Source organism: Ailuropoda melanoleuca, chromosome 10, assembly GCF_002007445.2.
Source record: "Ailuropoda melanoleuca isolate Jingjing chromosome 10, ASM200744v2, whole genome shotgun sequence".
Lineage (NCBI taxonomy): Eukaryota > Metazoa > Chordata > Mammalia > Carnivora > Ursidae > Ailuropoda > Ailuropoda melanoleuca.
In genome coordinates this window covers 48,271,341-48,290,509 of record NC_048227.1, presented here as the reverse complement: position 1 = coordinate 48,290,509, position 19,169 = coordinate 48,271,341, and the positions used below count along the sequence as shown (strand labels likewise).

The 19,169-nt window shown below is 36.2% G+C and overlaps 1 protein-coding gene across 18 annotated transcripts in view; it reads right to left on the bottom strand.

Moving 5' to 3' along the window:
• The window catches only part of KLHL32 (kelch like family member 32), a 254,933-nt gene that overhangs the window by 30,310 nt on the left and 205,454 nt on the right, over positions 1–19,169 (bottom strand). For 11 of the 18 annotated variants that reach the window (XM_034670849.1, XM_034670848.1, XM_034670851.1 and 8 more), the window contains 3 exons: positions 17,392–17,450; positions 14,184–14,376; positions 12,199–12,293 (listed from right to left, as the gene is read on the bottom strand). In XM_034670849.1, the coding sequence (XP_034526740.1) occupies positions 12,199–12,293; positions 14,184–14,376; positions 17,392–17,450 (347 nt within the window). Of the gene's footprint in view, positions 1–12,198; positions 12,294–14,183; positions 17,451–19,169 lie in introns of those variants that run through there. The other 7 variants (XR_004628578.1, XM_034670856.1, XR_004628576.1 and 4 more) reach the window with 6 other exon arrangements.

The window sequence follows — 19,169 nt, the reverse complement described above, 5'->3', positions numbered from 1 at the left end:
CCAGAGGGAAAGTACACAGGGGGATGGGTGAAATAGGTGAAGGGGATTAAGAGTACACGTATCACAATGAGCACTAAGTAATGTATAGAACTGGTGAATCACTATATGGTAAACCTGGACCGAATATAACACTGTATGTTAATTATACAGGAATTAAAATATTTTGATAAAGTCAGTATTTAGAATATTGTCCAATCTTCGAGGCAGAATTCCTTCCACTAATACAGTTCTTGACTAAAATATTTACAAATTGCCTCTTTCAGAATCACCTTCATCCTCAGACTACTCTAGAGTATGTTCCATGGTTTAAAATAAACACACACACCCTCATCATCTTTTGAAGAAAGATTTGTTTGAGAACACTCCAAAGTCATGAGGAGTTAATTAGTGTATATAACCAGTTATCATTCTAACTTGATTACTATTTCCTGAGCTATTTTACAATTTTTATTAGTAGGAAAGATCCATGCATATATTTAAAATGTGCAACTTTATAATAAAGCCAAACTTGCTTCCACTGTGCATGCAGTCAAGTGAAGGATCCCAAAGTTACTTAAAAACCAGGGTTCCAGCATTACAGAGCACTACCTGTTGCCCAGTTGAATTTTTTACAATTCTCGAAGGTAAGAACAAAAAGAAACCCTATAGTCAGTGAAGACTGACTCATTAATGCTTAGACAGAAGATCAGACACACTCCTTAAGAGAAAATTGTTATAAAAAAAAAAAATAGGCCCAAGTTGTAGTCCAAGGCACCCTTCAATTAACTAAAACACACTCAAAAAATGTCATGCTTTTTAAAAGAACATGTGGCTTTAATATTTTTTCTACTGTATTATTGTCTCCTAGTTCAGTAGTTTCCTCTCATTTTTTTTTGTCTCTCCCCTTCTACTTTGAGTTTATTATTGATTCATTTTCTAACTTATTAAGCTTTATCTACCCCATAAACTTTGCTGTGTATTTTCATTATCACTCCATTGTGGCTATTTTTTAAACTTCCATCATGACTTCTTTAGCCCATACATTATGTAGCAATGTGTTGAATTATTTCCAAATATATAGGGATTTATGTAACTTTTTGTTAAGATTTACCTAATTGCATTGTAGTTACAGATTATGATCTATGTAATGCTTAATATTTGAAACATAATAATGTTCTCTTAATTGTAGTACCTGATTGGTTTTTATAAATTTTCCATGTACATTTAAGAAAAATATAATCTGGAACATTCTCCAGGATAGATCATATAGAACACAAAACATCTCTTAATAAATTTAAGAAGATAGAAGTCATACGAAGCATCTTTTCCAACCACAATGGTATGAAACTAGAAATTACAAGAAGAAAACGGAAAAATTCACAAATATTTGATTAAACAACATGTTACTGAAAAACCAGTGGGTCAAAGAAAATCAGAAATTATAAGACAAATGAAAACGGAAATACAGCATTCCAAAATTTATGGGATGCAGCTAAAGCAGTTCTAAGAGGACAGCTCATAATGACAAATGCCTAAATTAAGAAAAAAGAAAGAAAAAGACCACCCAATCTAACTTTACAGGTCAAGGATCTAAAAAAGGAAGAACAAAGTAAGCCCAAAGTTAGTAAAAGAATGTAAATAACAAAGATTAGGATAGAAATAAAGACCAAAAATAACAAAGGTCAGTAAAACTAAGCTGCCTTTTTTGAAAAGATAAACGAAGTAGACAAATCTGTGGCTAGACCTACCAAGGGAAAAAGAGAACTCAAATAAAATTAGAAATAAAGAGGAAGAATTACAAAAAATACCATACAAAGAATCATAAAAAGCTATTATGACAATTATACACCAAATTTGACAACCTAAAATAAATGGATTCCTAGAAACATACAATTCAACACGGCTAAATTATGAAGAAATAGGAAATCTGAACAGAGCAATTACTAATAAAGAGAATGAATCAGTAATCAAAAACCAACAAAGAAAAATTCAGGATCAGATGCTTCACTGGCGAATGCCACCAAATATTTAAAGAAGAATTAATACCAATCCTTAACTGCTCCTAAAAAATAAAAGGGAACATTCCCATACTTGTTTTACAAGTACAGCATTACCCTAATACCAAAACCACACAAGCACACTAGAGAAAATTACAGTCCAATATCCCTGATGAATATAGATGCTAAAAATTCAAGAAAATATTAGCACACCAAATTCAACAATACATTAAAAGCGTTGTATATTATGGGATTGAGTCCAGCAACACAAGGGTGGTTCAACACATGCAAATCAACCAATGTGAAAAGTGAAGGATAAAATCAAATAATGATCTATTAGATGCAAAAAACGTGCTTGACAAAATTCAACATTCATTCATGATAAAAACTCTTTAAAAACTGGGCATATAAGGAATATACCTCAACATAATAAAAGGCATATAAAACAAGACCACAGCTAACATCATAATTAACAGTGAAAAGCTAAAAGCTTTTCCTTTAAGATTAGGAACTTGACAAGGATGCCCACTCTTGCCACTTTTATTCAACATTATACTGGAAATCCTAACCACAGCAATTATACAAGAAATAAAAGACATCCAAATCAGAAAGGAAGATATAAAACTGTTTTCATTTGCAGATGACATGATATTATATGTAGAAAACTCTAATGACTCCACCAAAAACCTGTTAGTGCTAATAAATTCAGTAAAGATATAAGATACAAAACAAATATACGAAAATCAGTTGCATTTCTATACACTAACAGCAAACTATCAGAAAGAGAAATTAAGAAAGCAATCCCATTTATCATTGTAGCAAAAAGAATAAAATCCCTAGGAATAAACTGAACCAAAGAGGAGAAAGATCTGTACACTGGAAACTATCAGACATTGGTGAAAGAATTTAAGATGACAGAAATAAATAGAAAGATATTCTGTGCTCATTGATTGAGGAAATTATTATTATTAAAATGTCCATACTACTGAAAGCAATGCAATCCCTATCATAATTCCAATGGCATTTTTCACAGAAAAAGAAAAGAAACAGCTCAAATTTGTATGGAACTACAAAAGACCCCAAATATTCAAAGCAATCTTGAGAAAGCAGAACTAAGTCACCACGCTTTCTGATTTCAAATATATTACAAAGTTATAGCAAATTTAAAAAGTGTGGCATAAGTATAGAAACAGACACATAGATCAATGGAACAAAACAAGACAGCCCAGAAGTAAAGCCACACATATATGATCAATTAAATTACGACAAAGGAGACAAGAATAAACAAGTGAGAGAAAGAATAGTCTGTTCAATAAAAAGTGTTGGAAAAACTGGACAGCCACATGCAAAACGATAAAATTGGACCCTTATCTTCCACCATACACACACACACACACTCAACTCAAAATGGATGAAAGACTGAACATAAGACATGAAACCATAAAAGTCCTAGAAGAAAACATGGGTAAACCCCTTGTCATTGGTCTTGGCAATGATTTTTTTGGATTTAACACCAAAATCAAAGGCAAAAAAAAGCAAAAATAAATAAGTAGGACTACATGAAACTAAAAATCTTCTACACACCAAAGGAAACTATCATCAAAATGAAAAGACAAAGTACCAAATGGGAGAATATATTTGAATATCATATATCTGATAAGGGATTGATATCTAAAACACTATAAAGAACTCACAGGGAAAAATTCTGCTTAAAAAAGGAACAGAGGTTCTGAAAAGACATTTTTCCAAAGGGTACTCAACATCACTGATCATTGGGGAAACAGTAATCAAAGCCACAATGAGATACTGCCTCACACCTGTTAGAATAGCTGTCATCCAAAAGATAAGAAATAAGTGTTGGTGAGGATATGGAGAAAAGGAAACCCTAGTACACTGTTGTGAGAAATATAAATTGGTACAGCCACTGTAGAAAACAGTATGGAGGTTTCCTCAAAAAACTAAAAATAAAACTACCACATGATCCAAAATTCCGCTTCTGGCTATATAGCTAAAGGAAATGAAATCATTGTCTTGAAAAGATGTCTGTGTCCCCATGTTCACTACAGCATTATTTATAAACAGCCAAGACATACAAACAACCTAAGTGTCTATTAATGAATGAATGGATAAAGAAAATGTGATTATACACACGTGTGCACACATACAATGGAATAATATCCAGCCATAAAAAAGAAGGTAATCTGGGACCTCAACAGCATCATGGTAAGTGAAATAGGTCAGAAAAAGATAAAAACTGTTTGATCTCATCTGATAGAGTGGTTAGAAGCAGTGTCTGGCCCCCTAGCTGCCATACTGTCCCAGTGAGCCCTGGGTGCTGAGCCCACACCAGCCGCAGCTGTCTGACCAAGGCAGCCCTAGTGCAGCACATACTAAGACATCCTTAGTAAGTACTCATTACAGCTCTAGCCATCTTGCCAAGGTGACACAGGTACACATCACTGCAGAACACCAGGCCCAAACCACTTCAACTCCAGATAACTTGCCAGGATACCCTCATGCCTCACCTAGGCTCCAGCTGTTCCAGGTCACCAACTGCATCTGCCTTGCCTCCAGCCACCCCACCAAGGCACCCCTGTGTGGAGCACTCTGGGACACCCTGACTTTCACCCCCTTTAGCTTCAGCTATACTGTCAAAACACTCTCTGTGAGGAGAGCACTCGGACCCCCCACCATGCACACACTTCAGCTTGAGCCATGTCTCCCTCTGCAGAGAATCCCAGGAATGCCCTGACCCAGGCCCACCTCAGCTCAGGCCATCCCAACAAGGCAATCCCAGCACAGAGGGTCCTGGAACCCCCAGACCACACCAGCTGCAGCTCCATCCAGCTAGCTAAAGTCACCAGGCAGACACAGTCTACACAGGGCACAAGCATACATAAGACTACTCCTTCAAGTTTAGAAGTAACTATTCTGCCTAATTCATAAGAACAAATACAAAAAGTCAATCAAAATGAGGAGGCAGAAGAATATGTTCCAAATAAAAGAACAAGACAAAACCTCAGAAAAAGAACTAAATAGAATAGAGATAACCAATCTACCTGATAAAGAGTTCAAAATAATGGTCAAAAAGATGCTCCCTGGACTGGAGAGAAGAGTGGATAAACTCAGTGAGAACTTCAATACAGAGAAAATATTAAAAAAGGACCAAATCAGAGTTGAAGAATAACTGAAAAGAAATATATGTCTGACCAAGAAATATATACTAAAAGAAATATATACTAAAGGAAATCAACAGTAGATTAGCAGATGGGGAAATGCTCAGCATTCTGGTAGACAGGTTAGTGGGAAGCANCCCTGCTTGTGTTCCCTCTCTCGCTGACTGTCTCTATCTCTGTCAAATAAATAAATAAAATCTTTTAAAAATAAAAAAAAAAAAATAAAAAAAAATAAAATAAAAAAGGACCAATCAGAGTTGAAGAATAACTGAAAAGAAATATATGTCTGACCAAGAAATATATACTAAAAGAAATATATACTAAAGGAAATCAACAGTAGATTAGCAGATGGGGAAATGCTCAGCATTCTGGTAGACAGGTTAGTGGGAAGCACTCAAAATAAGCAGAAGAAAAAAGAATTTTAAGAAGTGAGGATAGTTAAGAGATCTTGGAGACATCAAGTGAACAAACATTCGCCTTATAGTGATCCCAAAGAAGAAGAGAAAGTGGGCAGGAATCTTTTTTAAAAAGACACAATAGCTGAATACTTCCCTAACCTGGAGAAGGAAACAGATATCCAAGCCCAGGCAACAGAAAAAGTTTCAAACAAGATGAACCCAAGGAGGTCAACACCAGGACACATAATAATTAAAATGTCAAAGATTAAAAATAAAGAACAAATTTCCAAAACAGGTAGGGAGAAGCAACTATTTATGTACAAGGAAAACCCCAGAAGGCTATCAGCTGATTTTTTCAGCAGAAACTTTGTAGGCAGTAAGAGAGTAGCATGATATATTCAAAGAACTGAAAGAAAAAAACCTACAACCAAGAATACTCCACCTGGCAAGGTTATCATTCAAAATTGAGATGAGATAGAGAGTTTTCCAGACAAACAAAAGTTAAGAGTTCATCATCACCAAATCAGCCTTACAAGAAATGTTAAAAGGACTTCTTTAAGTGGAAGAGGCCATAATTATAATTAAACCATGAAAGAAAAAAATATATTGAGTATACAGTAAAGGCAGTAGAGCAATCACTAATAAAGTTAATATGAAGGTTAAAACACTAAAATAGTAAAATCAACAATATCTTAAAATTTAGTTCAGGGGACTCACAAAATAAAAAGATAACTATAAACATAAAATGTGGAAGGGGGAGTAAAATTAAAGTTCTTGTAAGAGGTGTTTGAACTTATGTGACTATCAACTTAATATAAACTGCTATTTACTTAAGATGTGTATATGAACCTCATAGTAAACAAAATCAAAAACCTATGATACACAAAAAATAAAAAGAAAACCAAGCATTACATTAAAGAAAGTCATCAATCACAAGGACAGAGAGCAAGAAATAAAGTAACAGAGGAATTACAAAAGCAACCAGAAGAGAATGAATAAAATGGCAAAATGCATATCTATCAATAATTACTTTAAATATAAATGGTCTGTATGCATCAAAGGACACATAGTGACAGAATAGATTGGAAAAAAATAAAAGAAAAAAACCCACCTATGTGTCATCAATAAGAAACTCACTTCAAACCTAAGACACATACAGCCTGAGAGTGAAGGGAAGAAAAAAGATATTACATGCAAATAGAAGCAAAAAAAGACCAGGAAGTAATAGTTATATCAGACAAAGCTAACTTTAAAACAAAGACTGTAATGAGATAAGCAAGAGAATTACAGAATGATAAAGGGAATTAGTCAAATAAGTAGACATAACAAATGTAATTATCTATGAACCCAATATTGGAGCACCTAAATGCATAAAATAAATATTAACAGACATACAGGGAATCATAAAATAATAGTAGGGGACTTTAAACTTCCCACTTACAGCGATGGATAGATCATCCAGGCAGAAAATCAATAAGGAAACAGGGTCTTTGAATGACACATTAGACCAGATATACAAAAAAATATTCCATCCAAAACCAACAGAATCCAGATTTTTTTCTAAGTGCTCATGGAACATTCTCCAGGATAGATCACATGTTAGGCCCAGGATAGACCCAGGATAGGCCACAAAAGTCTCAGTATTTTTAAGAAGACTGAAATCATATCAAGCATCTTTCTGACCACTACAGTATTAGAAATCAATTACAAGAAAAAGCACAAATATGTAGAGGCTAAACAACATGCTACCACCCAAACTATGGGTCAATGATGAAATTAAAGAGGAAATGAAAAAATACATGAAGAGAAAGGAAAATAAAAACACAACAGTCCAAAAAGTTTTAGACACAGATAAAGCAGTTCTAGGAGGGAAATTTATACTGATACAGGGAGTCTCAAGAATAAGAAAAATCTATTATAACCTTACACCTAAAAGAGAAAAAGAAGCACAGACAAAACCCAATGTTATTAGAAGGAAGAGAATAATAGGTCAGAACATAAATAAATGAAAGAGAGACCAAAAAAACAGAAAAGATCAATGAAATGAAGAGGAAGTTCTCAAAAAGTTAATGAATAGACCTTTAGCCAGATTCATAAAGAAAAAAATAGAATTTAAAATAAAAGAGAAGTTACAAAAGTCAGAAATGCAAATTATAAGAAACTACTATAAAAAATTACATGCCAGCAAATTGGACAACCTAGAAGAAACAGAAAATTCCTAGTAACATACAATATTACAAAACTGAATCAGGAAGAAATAGAAAACAGGAACAGACCAATTACTAGTAACAAAATCAAATCAGTAATGAAAACATTCCCAACAACCAAAAGCCCAAGAGGAGATGAGTTCACAAGTGAATTCTACCAAACATTTAAAGAAGAGTTAATCAGTAATCTCCTCAAACTATTCTAAAAAGTAGAAGAGGAAGGAAACCTTCCAAACATATTCTAGAAGGCCAGCATTATCCTGATATCAAAACCAGATAAAGACCCTAACAAAGAAAGAAAACTACAAGCCAATATTCATGATGAACACAGTTGCAAAATTTCTCAACAAAAGACGGGGCACCTGGATGGCTCAGTCAGTTGAGCACCCAACTCTTGGTTTTGGCTCTGTTCATGATCTCAGGCTCTGTACTCGGTGGGGAGTCTGCTGGAGATTCTCTCTCTCCCTCTCCCTCTGCTCCGCTCATGCCCTTTCTCTTTCTCACTCTCTCTAAAATAAACAAATCTTAAAAAAAAAAAAATTCTCACCAAAAGATTAGCAAACCAAATTCTACAATAAAAAAAAATTCATCATAATCAAGAGAGATTTATTCTGGGGATGCATGGATGATTCAATATTTGTAAATCAATCAGATGATACACCACGTTAACAAATGATAAAAATCATATGATCGTCTCAATAGATGCAGAACAAGCATTTGACAAAATTCAATATCCCTTAATGATAAAAACTCTCAACAAAGTGAATTTAGAGAACATATCAACATAATAAAGGCCATATATTACAAACCCACAGTTAACATCATACTCAATGGGGGAAAAATGAGAGCTTTTCCTCTTGAAGAATCAAAACAAGGATGCTAACTCTTGTCACTTCTATTCAACATAATAATGGAAGTCCTAGACACAGCAATTAGGAAAGAAAAAGAAAAGGCATCCAAGTTGGTAAGGAAGAATTTAAGCTATCACTATTTGCAGATGACATGATACTGTATGTAGAAAACCCTAAAGACTCTACCAAAAAACTATTAAAATTGATAAATTCAGTATGGTTGCAGAATATAAAATTAATATACAAAATTTTTTTGCATTTCTATCCACTAATAACAAAGTAGAACAGAAATTAAGTAGACAATTCCATTTACAATTACACAAAAAGGAATAAAATACCAAGAAATAAACTTTACCAGAAAGGTGCAAGACCTGTACTTTGAAAACTATAAAATGTTAATGAAGAAGATTGATGGACATATAAACAAATGGAAAGATATACCATATTAATGGATTGGAAGAATTAAGATCATTAAAATGTCCATACTACCCAAAGCAATCTACAGATTCAATGCAATCCCATCAAAAACCAACAGTATTTTTCAAAGAACTAGAGCAACAATACTAAAATTTGTATGGAACCACAAAAGACTTTGAAAAGCAAAAGCAATTTTATGAAAGATTAGAGGTATCACAATCCTAAATTTTAAAATATACTATAAAGCTACAGTAGTCAAAATAGTCTGTAGTGGCACAAAAATAGACATATAGATCAATGCAACAGGATAGAGAACCCAGAAATAAACCCACACTCACAAGGTCAATTAATCTATGACAAAGGAGGCAAGAACACACAATGGAGAAAAAACAGTCCAATGGTGTTGAAAAACTGCACAGCTACATGCAAAAAAATGAAACTAGACCACTTTCTTACCTCACACACAAAAAAATAAAATCAAAATGCACTAAAGACGTAAACATGTGTCCTGAAACCATAAAACTCGTAAAAGAAAACAGGCAATAATCTCTTAAGACACTGGCCTTAGCAACATTTTTTTAGATATGTTTTCTCAGGCAAGGGGAACAAAACCAAAAATAAACTATTGAGACTACACCAAGGTAAAAAGCTTTTGCACAGTGAAGAAAACTGTCAAAATGGAATGCAACCCAGTGAATGGGAAAAGATATTTACAAATGATATATCTGATAAGGACTTAATATGCAAAATATGTAAGGAACTTACACAACTCAACACCAAAAAACCCCCCAAAATTTGATTAAAAAATGAATGGATGATGAATCTGGACAGTTTTCCAACAAAGATGTACAGATGGCCAACAGACACATGAAAAGACACTCAACATCACTAATCATCAGAGAAATGCCCGTCAGAACCACAATGAGCTATCACCTCACACCAAAGAGAATGATTAGCATCAAAAAGACAAGAAATAATGACTATTGACAGGGATGTGGAGAAAAGGGAATCCTTATGCACTGCTGGTAGGGAATGTAAGTTGATGTGAACACTGTGGAAACAGTATGGAGCTTCCTCAAAAAAATTAAAAATAGAAATACCATATGATCTAAAAATTCTACTACTGGGTATTTACCCAAAGAATACAAAAATGCTAATTCAAAAAGATACCCCTATGTTTAATGCAGCATTATTTACAATGATAGCCAAGATATGGAAGCAACCCAAGTGTCCACTGATAGACAAATGGATTATACATATATATATGTTATATTATACATAATGGAATATTACCCAGTCATAAAAAATGAGATCTTGTCACTCGTGACATGGAAGGACCAGAGAATATTATGCTAAATGAAATAAGTCAGACAGAGAAAGACATATACTATATGATTTCACTTATATGTGGAATCTAAAAAAAATAAATATACAAAGCAGAAGGGACCCATAAATACGAAGAACAAATTGGTGGTTTCCAGCGGGAAGGTGGATGTGTGGAATGGGCAAAATGGGTGAAGGGAAGTGGGACATACAGTCTTCCAGTTATGGAATGGATAAGTCACGGGAATAAAAGGCACAGCATAGGGAATATGGTCAATGACATTGTAATAACATTGTACGGTGACACATGGTAGTTAACACTTGGGGTGAGCACAGCATAATGCATAGACTTGTTGAATCACTATGCTATGCCCCTGAAGCTACTGGAACCTTGTATGTCATATATAATTCAATAAAAAAGAAGATACAAACTTCCACTTAGATAAATAAATCCTGGGGATGTAATGTACAATTACCAATACTGTATTAAATAGTTGCTAGGAGAATAGATTTTAAAAGTTCTCATCACAAACAGAAAAACATTTTGTAACTATGTGGAGTTATGGATGTAAACTAAACTTATTTTGGTAATCATTTAGCAATATATATACATATATATGTATATATATGTACATATGTATGTATATTTATATGTATATATGTATATTTATATGTATATATAAAAGAACATTTTTGTATACCTTGAACTAATACAATATTAAATGTTAATATCTCAATAAACTGAAAAAATCCACTCTATCCTAACTATTGAATCCAGAACTCACATCCATCAGGACCAGTTTGATAATTAGGTTGTTCATATTTATGCTACCCTTGCAGATTTAGATCTACTTAAGTATGTTAACTACCCAGACAAACCTCTGGCAAGACAAATCAAGAGAAGAGGAAAAAATATATATATTATGAATGTAATGGGGGATATAACTAAGTAGTAACAAAACAACTATATGCTAACAATTTTGAAAACTGAGAAAACACGGAAAAATTTCTTGAGAAAATATATATACCTTATGAGATGTGACTGAAAAAAATTAAAATTTTGAATAGTCCTGTGACTATTAAAGATAATGAAGCAGTGATTAAAAATCTTCCCCCAAGGTTGAGGTTAGATAATAAGAGTAATTTTTAAGGATATATTCTTCTGGAGATCAAGAGAAAAATCAGGCCTAATACATGTCGATACATTATCAGAGAGCATGTAAAGCAGAGAAACAACTATGGTAACAATTATAAAAAATAAAAAGACCTTGAATATGTATATCAAGAAAAGCTACTGCTGATCTAAAGAGCTCCGCTGGCAACTTGCGTCACCTGGGCTACTCACAGGCTGATGTGCCAGGGCTGTCGTTTGGGGGCAGAGGCTCTCTCCATCAGACTAACCATAAACCACTACCGCACACAACTTCTGCCAGGAGGGAAGAACATCTTCGTAGATGGGATTTATTGGAATGAACAAATTGCGATACAGAAAACAAAGCAACTGGTGGGAAGGAGGCATTTGTAAAGTTCTGGGAGCAAGACAGTACTATCACCAAAAATTTCTAGATTTTTTTGGCTTATGAGAAAGGGAAAGGTATGCCACTTTCCCCACTTCCAAGCTATTATTATATTTATTTTCAAAGCTCATCCTGATCTTTATTTTCACGAGGGCTCCAACATTTCTTAGGCACATTTTTAGGAAGCAGGATGGAGTTTAGCGGCTAAACTAGCTGCACAAAGAGAGCTCAAACCTCCTTCTACGTGTAAATAGCTCTTCCTTTGGTAGCACTGCAAAAAGTAACCTCACTGAACCACTTGAACAAACTTCAAAAGGAACTTCAACCACTCACCTGGATACAAGCCAGAGGCTCATTTGTCCAAATCGAATATCCACCAACTAAATATATTCTCTCATTATGGACAGCAACTCCAGATTCATTTTGGCCTAAAGTAAAGAGAATTGAATAAAAAGAAAAAATAAATCCATTTCCTTGCATGTCTTAATTAACCCTTTTGCCACTGAGGGATACAATTTCCCCCTGTGGCACACTTGTCTGCTCCACAGGATTTTTGCAGCAACTAATCACCACCTCCCAGCACTCAGAGGGAAAAATTAACCACTCTTTCACAGAGAATGAATTTGTGTCAGGTCAGAACCAAGCCAAAACACTTACTAGCCAGCCAAGTGGGTAAATACAGCATTAAATACAGCAATAATACGCAATAACAAAATAAGAGTTCTACACTACGTTGTATGCCAATTACTTACAAGCAGTGGAAACAAGGTATATTTTCAAAGAGCAAAACACCTCTATAAAGGCTTTTAAAGCAAGTACACGTTTGTAAAGTAACAGCTGCAACCCCCAGATGCCAATAAAACAGAGCCAATCCCTCAGTGTCCCCCAAATAAAGACAAACGACAGAAAAGACTGATAAAGGTACTACCCTTCCCCCCTCCCTTTTTTNCCCCCCCCCCCCCCCCCTTTTTTTTTTTTTTTTTTTTTTTTACATAAACAACAGTCCTAAGACTATATTAAAGTTCCCGATCTGGGAGCAGCCAGGGTAGTCTCTAGATACTGACATGCCAAAATGATGAAAGCTGCCTACCCCATTTGAAAAAAGAAGACAGAATAACTCACTACCACCTATTCTTCCCTGGAGGCCATCAGAGAGTGAGATAGTCTCTTTTTATTGATGGGCTGACACCGGATTGACTGCGGTAATANTGACATGCCAAAATGATGAAAGCTGCCTACCCCATTTGAAAAAAGAAGACAGAATAACTCACTACCACCTATTCTTCCCTGGAGGCCATCAGAGAGTGAGATAGTCTCTTTTTATTGATGGGCTGACACCAGATTGACTGCGGTAATAAATAAGCTGGATCCTACAGCGGACAGAATCACAGATCCAGGGACCAAGGGGCTAAGGTATCACCACAGCAGTTCGGAGTGGGTTAAGTACTTGTAGGTGGGCCTCAAAGATCATTTTCACAAAAACAGCAGCTCCACACAAGGCACCTAAGCCCCGCACGCTGGTTCCACACGTGCTGTTGCCTCGCGGGCACAGCTGCAAGCGGTGGAGTGCCCACTCAGCCTGTTAAGATGTCTCAGGTGCCAATCCAGCCCACCATTTGAGTTTGTGATTTTCCTATTTAGTAGAGCAGCCTGGAAGGGACCTGATCTCCTTTAGGTGTTTATAATACAAGCCGAGAAGGGAGAGAAAGTTTTCAACTCCGTAAAGAAATGTTAGGGGTAGATTGTTCACTGCTTTCCTTTTATTTCCTTTTCGGATGAGGAGGGTCCATACCTAGTCTTGCCCTGGGAAATGCTTGAACCGCTATGTGGCCAGAAACACCAGCAAACCCCTATCCACAGAACTGCTCTAAGACTGAGTTGTTAGGAGAATACAGCCAGAAACCGTACTTGACAGTAACAGTGAAGACCAGACTCCTGACTTCAAAATATATAAAAGAGGACTAAAAGCACAAAGAAAAAAATAAATTGCTTCGTAAAGAGTTACTATTTCTCCGGTTCCTCTTAATTGTCTCAAAGTTCCTACGTGAATATTTATTGACAAGAAAGGACTGACATACCTCTCCTAACCAAGTGAGAAGATGCACAAAGGTAACAGAGACCCTGAGAAACCAGCTCAGCCACTTGACTGAGTCACATTTTGTGAGATAAATAATGTGCACCTTTCTGGTTAATAAACACAAGTTGTTCTGTCACCACGCACTTGATATTTAGGGATGCACGGAAGATGGATAAGAAAACAAGTGTAGCAATTTCTTGAATCTCTGCTTTTCCTGATTTACTTAGTCAAAGGTATTTACCAGTCAACAGGTTGAAGCTGCAACGCGTCCACTGGTCAGTGTCTATGTTATAAGAATCGATATGCCGCACGAGGATCCGATCGTTATTGTAGTCCAAGTCATTGCCTCCAAGAACGTAAAGCTTTCTTTGAACAGCAGCCATGGAATGGTAAACCCTTCTCTGCAGCATGGGGCTGCGGCTTATCCATTTATTCTGGTGGGGGGGGGGAGGAAATTCAGGTGAATTTGTTAATAGGAGACCTCCACGGCAGAAAACAGCAGTGCCTCATTAGTAGCTGGGACTCTAGTTTGCCTAGCACATTCTACTGGAATGTTGCTTACATACTTTGAAAGGTATGGGCTTCTTACCCGAGAACCACATATTCCAACTTTATTTTGCAACGTACAAAGGCATTTCCTCTCGTTTGAGTTGCATTTTATAGGGCATTTCCATTTTATAAGGGGAGCACATGAGAATATAGAAATTTTCATGATGGTTCTCTCACCCAATTGAGAGAACTTACTCATGCAAATTGCTTAAGAGTGAAAGCACATGGCTAGGTATAATGATTTAAGAAAAGAGACTCTCGATCCAGAATGCCTGAGTTTATAATCTCTGTGTGACCTTGGGCAATGTACTTAAGCTCTCTGTGCCTGTTTTTTCATCTGTAAAGTGCGGAGAGTCATACCGTACCTGACAGGCTTGTTGTAAAGATTAAATCAGTTAATACAAAACATTTAGAAGAGTGCCACATAATGTCCAACAAATACACACTTTAAAAAATTATTGTGATAGTAATCACTGGTTACCCAAGGCCTCTACATTAGCTAGAGCTGGGGTGACTCTTGTTGTCCTTTCCAGAATTAACCTCCCAAGATCAATGGAAGAGCAAAGATCTGGTTTCACAACAAAGTCCCATATTGCCTTTGTATGAGCCCCTTTTAACATATCTATAATCACATCATCTACCAAACTGGGAAAAGTTATTTCTAGGCATACATTTGTTTTGGTAGAAGGCCAAATTTTATACAACTTCAGGAATGGTGAAACCTCCACTATTTGGTTCTAGGTCATTCTCAGTAATGAGAAAGACATGCTCCACTCCTCTTAAATATGGTTCCTTTCAAAAATCTAATGTAAAATGCAAAATTAGGTGAAAATCAAATATGACCTTAATTTTAAATCTTAACTAAGCAATGGACAGGTAAGCAAGCCTAAACATTTCCTTTGTACATAGACACTAACCTACAGGAAGAACCCAGATTCCTTTTTGCCAAGAAAAATTTGGATTTCGATAAAAAGATCATATGATGTTTTTAATACGTAGAATTTCACCAATTCACAAAGCCATTAAAGGAATAAGCAAAAAAAAAAAAAGTTTACATAAATATTGGTCCATTCGCTGAAGGCCTAGCTACTAGCTCATTTCTAATTTCTCTTTTAAAGATAGACTTAAAAAAAAGAGTGGTTTGTACAGGTGGAAAGGCTTGCATTTATCTGCTCCCCCTATTTAAACATGTCATAAGAATCTCTTTCCAATCAAATGTCTTCTTTAATAAAATAGCCAGACCTTTATTTCAGATATTCTGTGAAGAAATGTCTTCAATACATTTCACATGAGTGGATTTAACTCAAAACTCTGATGATGCCTTCCTTAGGTGCTTTCTACGAGGCAACCCATTCCGGTATTAGGAATCAACGTTTGCATTAGCAGTCCGGTCCCCTGCCACAGGACTGTGGACGCCATCTGGTTTGTAAAGCCTGCCTGCATCCCCTGATTATATCTTTAGCTTCCTTCACTGCCGTGCCTGCCAGGTGAGCCGCCAACCACTGCAAAGGCAAAGAAACAGAGAGGCCTAGTGGGGTCATTCCTAATAAGCTAGCGTGTGAATACTAATCAGTAGTGGGGAAGCAGAGGTCACCCCAGCCTGCCTGTTGGCAGGTAGCGATGTGCTCTGTGGCAGATGGCAGGCATTATCGACTCTCCACAAAGGCCTAGAAGAGAAATAAGCACCAGGGCTGAATGATAGAGTTATTGAGATTCCGAGCAAGATGCAAGCAGATGTGTTGTTTGCCAGTACCCACCGTAAACAATATGCCAGCAGAATTTTTAAAAAGAGCATGTGTGTACAAACATGAAACAGAACTCATTTGAGAAATGTTAACACCTTCTTCCTCTTTAACCACGTGTGCACCGAACTCAAGCAACTGCAATTAATGATCCCTCTTGAGACATCTGGCCCATGGACATGTGGTCTCTGAAATCTACAGCTTCTAATGACATCAGGAAACACACTTGCAAAGAGAGAAACACCTTCATTAAATTCAGAATCAAATAATGTTGAAATAAAAAGACACCACGTCGACCGAGGTCATTCAGGACACACATTTGGTGGCCGATCCTGACCCAGGCTGCCAAAGCCAACCTGTTTCATGTTCCATTATCTCCGGCTGATGAATATTAAATCCCCAGATCAAATCATTTTGGAGTACTTTCATAATCATGAAAAATATTTACATTACCAAAAACCACAGAAATGGTGAAATTCTGAAAACATCTGCCAAGGCCACAGACATTTTGGTAGAGGGAAAAGAGAATAAAAATAGTTCTTCTTTGGGGACAAAAAAACTCACTGAGTCTGGATGGCAGGTGGGCAGAAGGGACAGACACCATCAAAATGTTTCCAGTTCAGGGACCAGCCGTTAGATGAACAACCTCCTCACACTTTTCAGACAATTCTACTTCAGACCTGTCCTAGACACCACTCTAAGGCATTCTGTCTACACTGAGTTAAATAAAAGTTATTATTTTATTTGGGAGTAATGAAACAACAGGCATGTCCCCCTCTTCGAATGACACGCCTTCTAAAAGGACACACGACAGGTCAATCAAAATCCTCTTTGGATGCCGCTGAATCTGAACAGCCACTTAAGATAATGGAAATAAAGGGCATTTAGCTCATCAACTTATCTCCCCTTTTTTCTACATTATGCAAAACTCTGAAAGAGTTAAGCATTGTGTATCGCATAAAACAAAAGGAGCTGAAATTTTGTGAGGGGGAAAAAAAAAGCAACCACAAGACAGTTTATCCAGATGCTTCCTTTTCTCTATATAAGTTTAAGATGCATGTGTGTGTACAGACTTGGCATTTCAACTACTAATTACTGTGGAAATCTTTTAAAATTCATTTTAATTAAGGTAATGAGTTTTTCTTCTCTGATTCTTACCTGGTTAGGTTCATATACCATGAGTCTGTTCTGATATTGTGCCGTGTTAGTTACTCCACCTGTAATGGATTAACATGTGTTAGAGCTTTCATGAATACGAAATAGGATAGTCCAACATAAGAATGAGATACAATTAAAGGAAAATTAGCTACTGCTGAGGATCTGTTTGTATACCCTCGTGGTGAACCCATGACATAATTAAGAAGCTTATTGTTGAAGCAGTTTCATTTTCAAGACACATTTCAGAAGCAATCCAGTTGAGAGCAAGCAACAAGTATGCTGAGATTACCAAGAGGCCCCCAGTTCTGGCAAGCTGCTCTGCATGGCCAGCATGAGGGGCAATGGATGGCAGGCAGTGGGAATGAACACCGCACACACAGACAAATCTCTATGCAATCTATGCCTGGGACAGAATTATATGGAAAATTCCTGTCCTTAGCTAAACTGGCAATTTTACAGCTCTAACCTTCTGTACGCCAACACAGTGATCTCTTGGTATCTCTTTGGAGGAATCATTTCTAAGAAAAGACATGACTTATCAAAAGAAATCTAGAGCCGGAGCCGTCCAAAAGAATCTAACAAGAGCCCCCAATGTGAGTCACATATGCAGTTTTAAATTTTCCAGTAGCCACATTAAAAACTAAAAAGAAACAGTGAAAGTAAACTTAATGTAGATTTTATTTAACTCAACATAGCTCAGATATTATCATTTCAATGTGAAATTAATATACAAATTATGGAGGTATTTTATCTTCTTTCTTTCATATGGTCCTCAAAATCCAATGTATATTTGACACAGCACATCTCAATCCAGATTAGCCACATTTCAAGTGCCCAATAAGCCACATGTCACTAAGGGTGACCATATCGGACAGCTCACATCTGGAGCACGGCACGAAGTCGGTGTTGTTACCAACTTATCCTAACGCCTCCTGACAACTGCTTAGATCCAAAGACTCAAGACCTTCTGCCCAATCAAGAACCACTAAAAAATCATCACATTTCTAACAAATCTTCTCCTATCTGTCCTCATATTTATTTTTACGTTTGTGGTGTACACTGAACCCTGTAAAACCCAGAAATTACTGATTCTACTTTAATTTTTACCATCAAATGGGGAACTAAAAAACATATAAAACAGCACTACAAGAAAATAACACTAGGAGATATTAAATGCTAGGTAATAAAATAACAAGAATATGAGAACACCCCCTAAAAAAAAAAACTCTTTAGAAATAGTGCCTTATACATAGTTCTAGATGCTCGTTTAAAATGAGTGACATTTTAATAAGTATCACAAAGAAGCAGCTAATTTTGCAATAAAGATCTAAAACTGAGCCAGACTAAAAGTGTTTCCTGTTGAAATTTCTTGAATTCAAAAAGTGTGTATTGTTCCAATAATGACCAAAAACAGCCTTAAGATTTTTCTCAGTTTGACTAAACTTCAGGCAGGCCTCTTTCTGTCTTTAGGTCCCTGACATCCCTCTTCTTACAGCACTTACTTTAGAAAACCTGTCAATTCTTTCTCCACCTCCTTGAGATAGAAATCATTTAAGAAGCTTCTTGCAAGTTTTATTACCTAGGAATAACCTCCTCAAAGACCCAGGAGCCATCCCACTGAAATGTAATCATCAGGAAAGATAATGCCACTATCTCCCAGTTTCTATGGAGGACGGTAGCAGCCTCCCTTTGCTGGGTGCCAATCAGCATACACAAATGGCCTAATCACAGAGAAAAACATTTACAAAATCAGGAGTAAGTGAGTGTGCTCAGTACAT